Source organism: Lissotriton helveticus, chromosome 11 (assembly GCF_964261635.1).
Source record: "Lissotriton helveticus chromosome 11, aLisHel1.1, whole genome shotgun sequence".
Lineage (NCBI taxonomy): Eukaryota > Metazoa > Chordata > Amphibia > Caudata > Salamandridae > Lissotriton > Lissotriton helveticus.
Window position 1 is genome coordinate 1,028,063,242 of NC_136072.1, and position 15,634 is coordinate 1,028,078,875.

Sequence of the window (15,634 nt, forward strand, 5' to 3'; positions counted from 1 at the left end):
GTAGGTTGAAAGAAGCAGCAGCAATATCAACAAACAGAAGTGATGTTTGGTGTATAATTAATTCCCAGTTTTTGAAGGATGAAAGAGAGATAACTCTGAGCCTCCATGTTAGTGAGGAGGTATAGGTGACTAATTTTAAAGGAGTGTTTGGGAATTCAGAGAGTGAACTATTTGAGTCACCCACGTTATCTACATCTATCACTAATGCTCCACTATTATTCAACTTGGCTTAAATGAGACTTGGAACCATGAAAAAGGTAAAAGGAAATGCAACTACCGGAACATACAACTCACTATGAAGGGTGTCTCAACCAAGACAATACAGCTAAATCCGCCTTATTCTAACATAGGAAAGTGGCTTCTGGATTTCCATCAACTGCCCTTCGTGGCCAGTGTCATCATCTGGAATTCCAACTTCCCTGTCACAGCACCTCATTAACAAACGAGCCTCAAATAATCACAGAGAAGATTTACTTGAACCTAAAATTGTGAAACCACCTCTAGGCCGTTTGACTTTCGTCAACACATTTAGTACCTTGAGCAATGGAATTCAGAAATGCATCCGCAAGAACTGGAGGTTTTTAAACACGAAGAAAGAGAGAATACCGATGCCTTTGTTTGCATTTAAGCGCGGTCATAACTTATGTGATGCTATAGTGAACACACGTCCTAGACATACCCTACAAAAGAAGACAAATACACTATGGGATCTACCACCTGTCCAAGGACATTTTCCGTGTAGAGGATGTTCGGTTTGTGCACTGACAAAACAATCAAAAACAGTGGACATTGGGACTGCCAAACCCTGGATACAATCAAGTTTTTCCAAATGCAATATCGACAGTTTGATTTACATGATAAAATGTCAGAACATAGGAGCACATTTCGCTGTAAAAAAAGCAACACTAAACTCACGAGACACTATACTGAGTTTAATCACAGTCCAGATGCTTTTGAATGGACTGTTTTGGAAAAACCATATATACCACCTCATGTCAGCAACAGAGACAAGTTTCTTTTCCAGAAGGAACAGAAATGGGTTTTTAAATTACACACTGATACTCAGGGATTAAATGATGCCATCCCATGGACATTGTTATAGTCCATTTGTTTAGACAAGGTAGTTCTAATTAACCATAAATCCATTCCAACACCTATTTGGGAAGGTAAATATGCATCGTTTTGGAAATAACTGCCCTGAGTAGACAGACTGGTTGACCACTCTCCTCTCTGTTATTTTAAGACCTTACTGTTATCCTGTTTTAAACGACTTTGTTGTTTTTAAACAGAGTAGTTAAGTATACTGTAAATAATATTATTTACTAAATAGGCAATGTGTAATAATGCCCAGGTTCACCTTATCAATGTTTAATATATGCCCCCTCTGAGAAAATTACAGATCCTTAAGGCATGATGTCATCTAGTAGTTCGTATTTTGGCCTTTAGTAGCCAAAATGGTGTTATACAGTCTGTGCACTGCACCAGCCCCAAGTGATGCAATGTACATACTGTCCCGCCTCCTAGGTGACCTACAGACTACAGGGCGAGGATGAAACAATGTTCCGTTTTAATCCTTGGAGCCATTGAACTACGAAATGCCCTATGATGGCGTCACTCTGTAGTTCGTCTGCCATCTGTGACGTCACCACGTACACACCGCGTGATGATGACCCCGGCTACGCTGCAGGTGGGGTCCCAGCTTCAAAAATGGCTGTTCCCGGTGCCTCGGTACCTCCCAGGAACTCGGGGTAGGACCGAGGCACCGACGGACAGGTAAGCGGGATCCTTTCCTACTTTTTGTTTATTTTTTCCTCCGGCCATTCCGAGGGCGTACTCTTGACGTGATATGGCTCGAGTGCTCTTGACATCAGACCCGATGCTCGCTGTCACCCTCTTGCTTTTTCATCTATTTTTCACAGGGGTTATTGCAGAAAGTATCCTTTAAGCACCCTGTAACTTCATAGAGCCGATTTCTCTTTTTGTTTTGCAGGCGCTCGTAATTCTTAATACAAAACCATAATGTATACAACTGGGAAAAACCCCTTTGTCGTGTGTCTCCCTTCTTTGTTATAATGAAACATTATATAAGTAAGATCGAAGACTGGTTAAATGCATTGTGGGGGAGAAAGCCCAGGGTAATCGATACGTATAGGTCAATATCCTGGGTAAATAACCTGATATATAAAAGAATTACCTTTTGCAAAGCACTTTTTTTGCAAACTTAGAGAAGAAATCATTGTATGTTTGTTTTGCCTGCCTGGATTACACTACAAATACCAGTATCTTAAAGCAATAATTATGAGGCAACTAGGTATTATAGATTGGAAATAGGCAACATGGTATACAGTGACTAACATATGCTGTATTCGCATGGCGACAAGGACAAAAACATACTGCATGAAAGGCTTGCTTGACAGAGGCCAGCCAGGGGAAAGACTTTATGCTCAACCACTACATGCCCAAAACATTCTTTTGTATGTAGAGACCCGCACTAAAAGAAACATTTGTCTCATTTGTTTTCAGGGCGGGGTCTCTTAACACCTGAGTGAGTACCAGGTGAGGTGAGGTTTTTACCTCGCACGGGACAGGTGAGTGTACCTGTTCACAAAGGTGGAGAAGGTGAAGGAATGCAACAAGCTGTTTTTATATTACATGTACATACATATTTCTCTGTATTTTTATATCTTACAGGAGTGAAGTCCACCCTGCCTGTATGAAGGTATTTTTTTACTCACCATTATTTTGATCACTATTTGCAGTAGCTTATCTTTCTTGGTCCTGAAGAAAGCCAGGGCAAGCAGCCCCTATTGGCTGAAACTAGTAGACCGTAGTTGAAAACAACAGCATATTTGTTAAACACCGTTCCTGCACGCTTTTAATTTGGTTTGGAGGTAGTATTTGAATAAAGTTATCTATGTACTTCCATCTCCTTTTTTAACTTGCACCACATTTTCTGCACTGCACTGTATGTTAGCCCTTGCACATAGGTCGGTAGGCATATGACTATCTTCTGGTTCCTGTTATTTGTACACTAGACTGCACCCCGCACAGAATCACCTCTTGTGTTAATGAGGTGCTGTGACAGGGAAGTTGGAATTCCAGATGATGACACTGGCCACAAAGGGCAGTTGATGGAAATCCAGAAGCCACTTTCCTCTGTTAGAATAAGGCGGACTTGGGGGCGTGGCTTGGTGGCCGATGGAGGAAGACGTGTGAGCGCTGAGCTCCACAGCGGCCTTCCCCCATTAATCCTGCCGTAACTGATCCTGGTGGCCCTGGCGCCCTGAGACTGCCCGTGTCTCCTCCTGTACTCCTGGGGGCCTGCCCGGAGGCAAGCCCCCGGCTGCGTGGAGCCCGCGCCGCACCGACGGATTGGTGGGCGCGCCGGCCATATTGCGGCCTTGAAGATCAGCCGCATCCCCGGCCTCACGTACTCCGGCGGCCGACCTGCGGTGATACCTGGCCGGCCACTGGCTGCCAAGTGGCCTGGAGCCCTGGGTGCGGAGTTCACCGCAGCGACGGGATTCGACCCGCTTCCTTGTGGGGTGCCTGTGGGGACCCGTCGGGGGAGCCTACAAACGAGAGGACCTGGTGAGGTGCCCGGCCCGGGGGGGGGCCCTGCTGCTGCCCGGCCGAGAGGCTCGCGCTTGGGGTCGGACTTCTTCCTGTGTGGCCCGCCAGGGACACGGCGACCGGCGCTGCCCCCTCCCGACTTGATTTGGGGCCCCCGCTGTGCACCGCCTGTGGAGCGCAGGCTTGAGGTGCGGACCGTTACGGTGCAAGCCGGAGGAGGGGGGTGCTGCGGGCCGAGGGCCCCGGAACTGAGGTGCATCCGGACCTTGAGGCGGCCGACCTGGGGGGGGACGCCCCTGCGCGACCCCTGGCCATCCTCCACTGAAGGACCCTACCACCACCGGCTGACGAACTGGTGATCGGCACCTGAGGACGCCCGGGGGCTCCTCTCTTGGGGCCCGGGCACGCTGATCCTTGACCCTCGTGCACTTGGGTCCCTGCACGGCCGCCCTGCCGCCATTTTGGACTGACGGAACTGCACGTCGCAGTTGGATTTGAGGGAGTGCTGCGGCAGGGGGGGCCCTTGGTGGCCGGCGGCCTACATTATATCGGGGGGGTCCCTGGCATCGTCGGAGAGTGGCTGGGTTTTGGGGACCGGCGAGCCCAGAGGAAGTGCCGCATGTCAAGAGGCCCCGAGGATTGCGGACTGGCGAGCTGTACGCGGGGTAAGACGTTGACCCTGTTGCTGCGGGGGAGAGACGCGGCTGCCCTCATGGGGAAACGCCCCTTGAAGCCCCCCCCCGGAGGCTGCTGGGGGGCCTGTGGTTGATGGGGGCCCCATTTCGGACGCTGTCCCGGCGGCGGGTCTGCCGCAAAGTCAGCTGGAGCAGATCCTGAAGGCCATCGCTGATACCAGGGAGGCCCTGCATCGTGATATCGGGCAGGTGTCCACGAGCCTGGGCCTACTACGTGCAGACCACGGCAAATTGGCAGATCGGGTCAAGGAGACCGAAACCCGGATTGAAGCGCTGGAACCTTCGTCGAAAGCGGCTGGCGCCTTGCTGGGGGAGCTGCAGCAGAGGGTGCACCTGCTGGAACAGAGGGCGGAGGACGCAGAAGGGCGAAACCGCCGCAACAACATTCGCGTGGTGGGCCTGCCGGAGAAAATTGAGGGGACCGACATGCTGGGCTATCTGGAGGTCTGGCTACGGGACGTGGTTGTCCCGGAGGGGCTGTCGCCGTTCTACACTCTAGAGCGGGCCCACCGCGTGCCGGCTCGCCCTCCGGCCGAGGGCCGACCTCCCCGCCCGGTGGTGGCGCGGTTGCTGCACTACAGAGATCGAGACCTCATTCTGCAAAGGGCGCGAGCTTTGGGGCCTTATAAAGTGGACAATGCCCAGGTCTCTATATATCCTGACTACTCCTGGGAGGTCCAGCGGCAGCGATCTACTTTTTTGGCGGTCAAGAAGGCGCTTCGGGAGGAGGGCGTCCGCTACTCTCTCCTGTTCCCAGCCCGCCTGCGGATCATGCTTGATGGCAAATCTTCCTTCTACGACAACCCCGATGATGTCTGGGACTGGCTGGAGCTCTACAGGACCGGTGCGGATGCACATCACGCGCCTGGGGAACAGCGGCAGGCGCCACCGCGGCCTAAACGGGGCAGGCGACGCAAGAAACGTCCGCCGAAGGTTCGGACACCTACGGTATCACAGACTGAGCAGGAGCGCAGGGATGCCCTCCAGGCGGTCTCCGACATCTCCCAGGCGCTGGACTCCGCGACGGCTGTGGAATCGGGGTCTCGAGGTGGCACTGGCGGGGGGACCTCGGAGGACTCGGTGACTGGGGACCCCGCACCTCCGCATGTCACGCCTGGGACTGCAGATGGTCTGATGGACGAGTGAAGCTGCTGTTCTCCTGAACTGGTATCGTATGACCTGCTGTGTTCGTGCACTGGGATGGCGACATTGGCCTGCTGGGCCCGGGACTGGAGTTGGGCGGCCACCTCCTGTTGTGCTGATAGCTTTACTTGTGGAGGGGATGCGGGGGGGCATGGGGCGCGTAGGGGAGGCCTCACGAACTCGGGGGAGTGAGCTGCTGGCGGTCTGGCGAGAGAGGCAACAGGCCGCCCCCTCATTTTTTCCCGCACCTATTGTGGGACTCTGGTAGTTACCAGGGATTGTTGCTGTTGGGTGCTACCTATTTGGATGGGTTTCTACTGTTGGGGACCTATTCTGGGGAGGGGTGGGACATGGGGCTGTTGGGATGTGTCGGGGTTCATTTCATGGGGAGTAGCCAGTGTGCGTGCGGAAGTTGCCTTCGTTGGGGTTGTGCTTGTTCTGAGGTATGGGGACCCTCCTTGACCTGAAGTGTGTGACCTGGAATGTGAGGGGTCTGAATTACATGTTGAAACGCCACAGGGTCCATGCACATCTTGTCCGCAGGGGGGTGCAGATCGCCTTCCTGCAGGAAACTCACATTGATCGAACTGAGGGGCGGGCCCTGCAGCGCAGGTGGCGGGGGCATGTGTTTTGTACCACTTACTCGGCGTTTGCTCGGGGGGCTTTGATATGGGTTCGGGCGGGGGTTCCCTTTCAGCCTTTAGTGACGATAATTGATCCTGAGGGAAGGTTTGTTGCTGTACAGGGCCGCCTAGATGGGAGGGACGTGACACTCTGCAGTGTCTACGCCCCGAACGTGGATCAGCTTGCCTTCTTTGCGCGACTGTCTGGGAAGCTGGCGACTGTCCTGGCTGGCACGGTCCTGCTTGGGGGGGATTTTAACTCTGTGTTGGACGTGGGACTGGATCGCTCTCACCCGCCACTGGCGCAGGCAGCGGCTCACAAGTTAGCGCAAGGTAGAAGAGATTGGCAGGGTAGCTGGGGCCTACTCGATGCATGGCGGACCCACCACCCGTCGGAAAGGGATTACTCCTTTTACTCCCCCCCGCACGATCTGCATGTTCGCTTAGACAGCATTCTGTGCTCACTGGACATCCAGAGCCTGATCCGCCATAGTGAGTATTTGACTAAAACGGTGTCTGACCACAACCCTTGCCTAGTGTCGGTACAGTGGATGCGACGACGCCAAGCTATTCCAACGTGGCGGTTGAACCCACTGACGCTGGAAGACCCGGTGTTTAAGGCAAGTGTGCGTAGTGGGGTGGAGGGGTATTTTGACACCAATGTGGACACAGCCTCCAGCAGAGCTGTGGAATGGGACGCATTTAAGGCGGTGGTTAGGGGCGTTTGCATCTCGGCCACCGCAGGTGTCCGCAAGACCCTGCTGCAGGATGTGGAGCGCAGTGAGGACCGATTGCGCGCGGAGGAACGGCGCAACCACACGGACCCCGAGGCTTGTGGCGCGGTTTCGGAGGCGCGAGAGGGGGTGGCGACGGCATTGGAAAAGCTGCGCTGCTTTGATTATAAGGAGTTCCTGGTCCGGGCTCATGCTGAGCGGGACAAAGTGGGTTCGTTGCTGGCGTGGTTGGCCAGTCCTGGGGCCCGTGGCTCCCCTATAGTGGCGCTCGCCACCCCGGAGGGGCGCATGGTCTACACGCAACTAGACATTAACGACCAATTCCTTCGGTATTATGAACACCTTTACGTGAGCAGGATGCCGGGCCTACCGGCAGGGCTGGAGGAGTTCCTGGTGTCGGCGCAGCTACCCAAGCTCGACCCGGAGCATGTGAAACAGCTGGGCGGAGACATCTCCGAGGGTGAGATCAGGGTGGCCATCAAACACATGGCTCGCCGAAAGACTCCGGGCACGGATGGACTCCCGATAGAATTTTATGCGGCCTACGCGGATGTGCTGGTTCCACGACTGCGGGCGGTTTACCAAGAGGCCTGGGACTTGGGGCGCTTGCCGGCGTCCACTCGCGAGGCCTTGGTGATACCCTTACTGAAGAGAGGGGGTGATGCGAGCTGCCGCTCGGCGTACCGCCCGCTCTCCATGCTCACCACGGATTATAAGATCCTCAGCCGGGTTCTCGCGACGCGGCTATTGACCCACATGCGCTCCCTGGTGCATAGCGACCAAGCGGGCTTTATTCCTCAGCGCACCACTGCCACCTGTGTGCGCCGGCTGCTCAGGATCATGGGGGGTGAGGCCGCCAGCTTTCCGAATGCCGCAATCCTCTCAATTGACATCGAGAAGGCGTTCGACAGTGTCGAATGGCCGTACCTGCTCCGGGTCCTGGAGACATTTGGGCTGGGTGAACGCTTTGTGAAGTGGACTGCCTTGCTCTATGCTGCGGCCACGGCCCGGGTCAAAACGGGGTCCACCATTTCTGCCTCGTATGTGGTGGGTAGAGGAACTCGACAGGGGTGCTCTCTGTCACCCCTGTTATTTGCACTGGCCATAGAACCGCTGGCGGCGCATGCCCGGCTGGGACGGGCGTATGCAGGGCTCCCGCTGAGAGGCGACGCCCATTACATCTCTCTCTATGCGGACGATTGCCTGTTGTTCTTGGCAGACGCGGGCGATTCACTTCGCGGGGCCGAACAGCTCCTGTCGGACTTTGGTCGCCTCTCGGGGCTGCGAGTTAACTGGGGGGAAATCTTGCCTCTTCCCGTTGACTCCGAGGGCCGATGACACCCAGCTAGAGGGTGCCTTGCAGTGGGAGCACCATTGTCTCCCCTATTTGGGCACGCACATCTATCACTCGGCTGCGGCCCTCCTCGACGGCAACATCAACAGGGCAATTCGGAACCTACGGGGTTGCATGGGCTTCTGGCAGACGCTGCCGCTCTCGGTCGCAGGTCGAGTCGCGCTGCTGAAGATGGTAGCGCTTCCCCGATTGCTGTATCTGTTCCGCACTCTGCCGATCTGGATACCCGTATCGGTTTTCAGCGGACTCCGTTCCCTGATGACGGGATTCATCTGGAGCTCGGGCAGGAGACGGGTTGCGCTGACCACGCTGATGCGCCCCAGGGCGGACGGAGGCCTTGCCGCCCCGGACTTCGAGTGGTACTATCTAGCAGTGCAGTTGCAGTGGCTGACCCAGGCAGTGGCTTTGGAGTTCCGTGGCCCGGAGGACGCGCCAGGAAAATTGTTCCCGAGGCATATCATCTCTTTTATAGTTCTGGGACAGAAACTGGACCTAGCTTTGCTCACTTTGGAGGAACGGACGATCCGTAGCTGCTGGCTTCGGGCGCACAAGCGCTCTGGTGCTGTTCGCCCTTACGCCCCAGACATCCCGCTCGGGATGTGCACTGCCTTCCCTCATGGTGGCGACTGGTCCGCCCTAGCAGTCTGGGAGGAACTTGGCCTGCATATGGTCGGCGACCTCTACAGGGACGGCTCGCTGCTCCCGTTTCAGGAGCTGCAGGACTCCTACGGTCTGCCGAGGGGTGGGTACCTGCTGCATGCTGCATTGGTAGCAGGTGTTCGCCGATATTGGAGGAGTGGGCTCACTGAACCCCCGACTTCGGAGTGCTGCCAGTATGTGGTGACGGCCGCTGGCACTTAGAAGGCCGTCACGTGCCTTTACCGACGGCTGACATCTACGGCCTTGCGGCCCTTAGACGGGCTACAAGCCAAATGGGAAGGGGACATCGGGCGTCCTATTCCTGACACGGTGGGTGTGGCCACAGCTACTGCGCAGAGCGTGGAAGGGCACAAGGAACGCCAGGTTCCAAATGGTCCAGTTTTTCACTCTACACCGAGCGTACCTAACACCGATGAAGCTCTCGCAGTATTTCGAGGGGGTTTCCTCGCTATGCCCCAGGTGCGGAACCGCGGATGCGGACTTCGCCCACATGTTCTGGACCTGCACCAAGCTAGCGGGTTATTGGGAGGCGGTAGTGTCTTGCCTGAATGCTGTCACGGACCGGCAGATCGATATTGACATGGGCACATGCCTTCTGTTGTGGTTCCCTCACACCCCTCGCAACCGAGTTACCAGCAAATTTTGCGACCTGGGTTTAATACTGGCTAAGCGGGAGATCTCCATGCATTGGAAGTCAATTCAAGGCCCCAGCTACCTGCGCTGGAAGACCACACTAGAGCGCTGGGCGAAAGCAGAGAGTACATTGCGGCTGCGACAGGCTAGGAGTCTTGACAATGACAAAGCGCTGGAGGTGGCCAGGGCGTGGGAGGCCTTGGTGGTAGCGCTTCAATTGCCGGATGACGACCAGAGCGAGGATGAGGGGGGGACCCTGGGGTGAGGGCACCGAACTTGGGATTCTTCACACTCCCCAAGGTGCACACACTACTTACACTTACCGCTGGCTGATCTGGGGGTCGGGACTCTCCGTTGAGGGGGGCCTCTTAACCTCCATTGTGGTCCTTACTCAGGACGAGTGCTGATAACACATCATCGACTGGAAGAGAAGAGCATGACACACTGGCTACGGGGGGGGGGGAATTGTAGGAGGGGGGGGGGTCAGTTGGGGACTGTTCATTATAAACGGTGTAGTGTTGGAGTTGTGCCGCTTTATCGCATCGTTAACCGATGCCTGACTTGCTTTATTCTGTATTGTATCTCTCCACCTGCTTGCCAATAAAAACCGTTTTTGCAAAAAAAAATAGAATAAGGCGGACTTAACTGTATTGTCTTGGTTGAGACATCCTTCATAGTGAATTGTATGTTCCGGTAGTTGCATTTCCTTTTACCTTTTTCATGGTTCTAGTTTTTTTGAGATGACTACCAGATTCCACTTGTTTTTGTACTAAGCTGAGACTTGGGGATTGAATCTGCTGAGTTTGTTGGTAAATATTGTCCCTTGGACCCTTGTTCTCTAGTAGAACTGTGTTTAATAATGAAATAAGACTTGCCCTGAACTAGTGTAGTACAATGAAGGCTTCTGAACCCAATGGGGTACCTTTTGATTTCTTTTTATTGAACCAGGATCTATGGGCCCCACTACTTATCAAGGTTTTAAACGTTCTAACTCAAACAGGAGTTCCCCTTTCTTGGAAGAAGACTGTAATCATCCCAATATAGGAATAGGGGGATATGACAAATCCTAAGAATTATAGACCCATATCCCTTTTGGATAGTAAATTGATTGGATGAGAGGCAATATATAGACATAGGCAATTAAGTACACATGAACAAGTCAATTAAAGGCATTCTCATTCGCAGATAAACGTTTCTGGTCTTTTTATTTTCAGATATGCTTTTGCTTAACCCTAGATTGACCCTTGAATGGGTAAAACTGTAGGTGGTGGATTCCTTTTCTTATCTGGGAATACTTTTTGAATAAAAAACACATGGCTAAATATGGTGGTGAACAGAAACCTTCTTATGGAAAGAGATATAGGAGCGCTGTTCTATAAAAAAAACTTGGCTCTAAACCTATTGAAACAGTAAAAAATATCTACGAGGCTAAATCGATCTCTGTGGTTTCTTATGGGGCAGCTGTGTGGGGAATATCCAATACATCCATTTTACAAGGATTCGAGGATAGTTTTTTAAGGAGGCTAGTAGGTGTTCCCCAATCCTGCTCCTCCTGTATTTGTCAATTACAATAGGAAGGTACCGTGTATTTCGGATAGGATAAGTTCTGCCATGATACTTTCATGGCACTCTATTTTGAAAAGAGAAACATTAAAGCTAACTCAAGAAATTGTGCAGGATTGCTTGAACTTAGATAGAGTAACCAAGATAAAATGGCTTCAATATGTAAAGAATAGTTTATATTTCATTGGTATGGGGAACTTATTTGATAGACCAGCTACATGTACCACTGGGTCTAAAGTTGAACTGAAAGATGTATTAAATTGAAAATGTATGAGAGGTAGATGAGACCTTAACTGTAGTAAGACTAGTGTTATACAATACAATTTAACACCCACATTAAATAATATTGACATCAATTATCTATCCTTTGTTACATGGCCCCAACATAGGACCTGATTCTGATGCAGTTAGGAAGGCCTCCTTACAGCATTTGTGCATCCAAATCTGATCGGGAATGTGTCTTTCCAACTGACTCGGAAGGTTTCCAACTGACCGAGTATGATGCAAATTATGCGTCAGAAATATCCCAATCCAAATCCAACGGCATTTGGAACAACCAAGCTGTACGGAGCAGAATTGTACTTCTCTACTGGCCGCGTTTCCAAGCGACCGAGTACAATGCTGGATTTAGACAGCCTTTCCGAATAGAGCTGTCTGACTTGAATCGGCAGTCAGAATCAGGCTTTGGGTGCCTGCAGTGGGCCCCCCTGCACCTGGAGCCTTCCCATATGGGCCCATGGGGGTATCCATGGGTCTTCGGCAAAGAGCCATGCACAGTGTGGCAGGCACCAGAGGGAGTCCGCCACTGGGTGCCCGATTTCCCCCAGCCACCTCTTTCTTCAATGGGAGCCTATGCATTTGGTCGGAACAAAGGCTCCCATTGAAGTCACTGGGAGTCCAACCAAATCACATCAGGATGCATTGTAGTCAGTCGGTTGGACTCTCCCGATCGGAAACTATTCCCAACCCCATTTGGTTGGAAAGCTTTCCAAACCGCATCAGAATCGGGCCCATATGTATCTTTTGTTGAGGTTCCCGTTAAAATATATTCCTTTCATGCTGGGTTTTCCTCCTAATGTTTACTTAATGCGCTCTCAGCATGCACCTGCGATGGAAGTTCTGCTCAAGGGGAACTCTACTTATTTTTTTGCAGGTTTTATAGGGAGGAAAGGAAAAAACTAATTTTACCACTAATGCGCACCCTCAATTTCAGGCAATGTCTTCCTGCTCTTTACCATTTCATTACCTGATCCTTTAACTTGCTACAGCATAACCTCGTTTTTATGATGTGCTTTTAATACAAGAAAGAAACGTTTGTATGCTTATATATGATGATTCCTTTTATGAAATTATAGTTTTCTAACTTTCTGCATTTAATTATATTAATTTGAAGAAGTTCATATGAAATTGTATATGGTTTTATATTTAAAAAATCTAATGATTGCATTTAGAATACTTTTTATGCCATTCTTTTGTACTGGTGAAATAAAGTGATTGATTGATTGACTATTGACTGCATCAATTGCCTGAAGATGACAAACTGCAATCCTCTTGTGGTCTGTAGCACAGGACTTCGAAAGATCAATCTGACTTGACATCATTGCTTAAGGCAAGGAGGATGTCATTTTGTGATGATGAAAGTCAGTGCAGTCAGCGGCTCTTTCAATGCTTCTTTTACCCAGTATACATTTCTACCCAATATCCTCCCATTTTCCCTTCACGTCAATTCACCCAATACCTCCCTATTAGTAGTTTCTACATGTCACCCTTCAGCAGTCTTCCACAAAGATTCTTCAGCAGTCACCTTTCCTAAGCCACCCCAACTAGTCTTCAACCTATTGCTCTTTCTGTGCAGTATACAGTTCTACTGAACATCGTCCCATGACTTCCCTCTAGCTAGGTATCCACTCTGTCCACCAAGTACTATCCCCACAAAAAAGCAATATTCTCTAATGCCTCTTTTCAGCTCAGTTTCCTGACATGCCTCACTATGCCTAGTTTTCTTCAGTCCACAATCTCTGGTTTCTCCCTACCAATGTTTCCCAATCTTACTGTCCTGTTCAGTTTCCATTGCTCTCTTGCCGCTCAGTCTTCACCAGGAAGTCTTCTGTCACTCGCCTCCACTTCTGCAAAATATCACCCAATATCTTCTCTCCTGCCTAAACTTCCCTCAAGTTCCCAATTAACTGGTCACCTTTTAATGTCCTTTCACCTCTCTCTCCTCTTGCAGACCACAGACAACAGTGGCCCTAAAGGAATTGCTTAATGTGCAGTTTCCTAATAAACCAAAAGGTATTACCTTGGAACAGCAGTGCATTTTTTTCATCTCAGTCAGTTCTATATTTTTGTTTTCAATAGTCTCCCAGAGTGGTGATTTGAGAAGGATGCTGATGCACACATTAACAAGCAAGTTTCATAATGCCTTTATCTAGGTTAGAGAATTCTAGAAGTAAAACTGTTATAATCTCTGCACTACTCTCTTAACTTCCCAGCAGGCTTCTGTAGTGGAACAGTGAAGCCCAACCCAGTGGTTCTCAGAGAAGTGTTATTGACAGCAATAGCTGCAGTGGGTGGTGTGGGAGTGCGGGGGGGGGGGGGACTGGAGTGATGGAGAACCTTTTAGGAGCACGGGACCCTCTGTGCAACAAGACCCCAACATACTAGGTCTGGATGTACACACTTACAAAATATGGTATGGTAGAGTAACTGGACCCAGAAAAAAATATGGAAGTGACAACATGGGGGTTCTGAAGGGAACAACCCTGTGCACGAATGATTGTAATAAGGCAAGCAGCCCGTAGAAATCTTAATGATGGCACTTCAGAAAAGAGACCAGACAGGCATAAGGTACAAAATCAATGTTTGGGCAGTACTAGTTAGTATAACTAGCATGGACTAGAAGATTACTAATGCTTTCTCCCATCTTTACTTATTCAGTTAAATAAAAGCCTGGTGGACTTGCTTACTTTGACTGCCAATGGTTGTTTTATGCACACTAAGACAACAGATATTTTCAATTGCTCATCGGTTCAGAGTTCTTCAATGAAAAATGAAACCTAACGCTACTTCGTCATTTCAATTTGAAGAGATGCCTAGGTATCTCCACTACACATTTAAATATAGCAATCCTGTGTCCAGGTGTGGCTTCATCTTGAATTTGGCTGTCAGTTGCTTCTTCTAATTAGTCTTTACAGTAAGCTGCCAAGATTCCTGGCTTTCTCTTCCTGACTTTTCGTTTACAAAGTTTCACCCATCTTCTTTGGTGAAGGTTGTTACATCCCAGTTCTCAGTGGCACCTCTCATTTTGGGGTCAACTGAGCAGGTACAGTTTGGCTGGCAACTGGTGATTGCATGCCTATTCTTCAGATTCAAATTTTGAAAATCTCAAACCTAGGCTGCTCCTGGGGTTTGTCCTCCGATTACACAAAAAGGTTCTCCAGTAAGTACATTTTCTCTATGATTTCTCAGACAAATTCATCACTTCATGCTTTGCATTCAGTTTGTGAAATCACTATTGCATGAATCTGCCAACTACATGCTTTAGCCTGCTGCAGACCAGAGCATATTTGTATCAACTTTCCAAAAAGGTAAAGATTTACAGCTGGCAGCCTCAGCGAAGTCCTTTGTCTTGGAGTTTACTTCAGGTCTGTTACTCATTCACTGTGGCACCGTGCATACGCTTGCCTACTACCTTTGAGGCCTCTGGTTATCCAGTAATTCTTGCTTTGATTGTGGATCTCAAGGAAAGAGGGTTGCTGTGCCTTCGGATGATTTATTTTCCAACGTCTGCATTTCAGAATAAATGGTGCAACAAAGTTACATTAAGTAAGGCTGGTGTACTGCGATATGCCCTGTGTGAATGTTCATGGGCAAGTAAGGAACACTGATTATCCTAATTTCTTACCACACAGTTCACTGTGGAAATCACTCCACAGCGGGTCTTCATTAAAAAGATTGTAGGCTGGGAAAGCTAACATTTTATAATGATTTTAAGTTGAAAAAAAATAATGACATTGTTAACAAATGTAGTAAAAATAACAAGCACCACATAATGAAGAGTAAAATGGCAAGTCGCAGCTATATATGCAGTTTGTATTAATAAAATTCCGCTACTTCTCAAACTGTAAAGTGAACATAAAAACAATATGCCAGTGCAAATTCACCAAAGTACCAACTAGGTGCAGAAGCCATTTCGTGCATTGGACCCATAAAGACATGAATGACTCAAAGAAGAACATACAAACTCTACAATCTTGAGACATCTGCCAAGATTAGGACTGAGGGAAGCAAACTGCCTTGAAGTGGGCTTTTCAAATTCACATGCAATATTGAGACCTGTGCCTCGTACTTCATGGCTTGAGGGGAAAAGGCTAAAATACAGTTTACATAAAACTTAAATATACCTGATGCAAAATGAGATCCTCCTCTGGAATGAGTTCTTCACAGAATTCACAAGGCAGCAGAAAATCATTGGCTGTAAAGATATGAGGCATATGGGCAGTGTTAGCTTTTTAATCAAAATTCATGCATATATACATCTCACGTCACACATTAGGCGCCATTATGTGTTACTGATACAAATATAAATTAAATGTATTTATGCCATTCTATTGAAATTAAAAGTGGCTTAATATGTTATTTGGAACAAGTGTACTA

At 49.7% G+C, this 15,634-nt stretch overlaps 1 protein-coding gene across 2 annotated transcripts in view; it reads right to left on the minus strand.

Annotated features, from left to right (window-relative positions):
* TRAFD1 (TRAF-type zinc finger domain containing 1) overlaps positions 1 to 15,634 on the minus strand; it is a 239,071-nt gene that overhangs the window by 112,901 nt on the left and 110,536 nt on the right. For both annotated transcript variants that reach the window (XM_078667427.1, XM_078667426.1), the window contains exon 7: positions 15,382 to 15,452. In XM_078667427.1, coding sequence (XP_078523553.1) covers positions 15,382 to 15,452 — 71 coding nt within the window. The remainder of the gene's footprint in view (positions 1 to 15,381; positions 15,453 to 15,634) is intronic.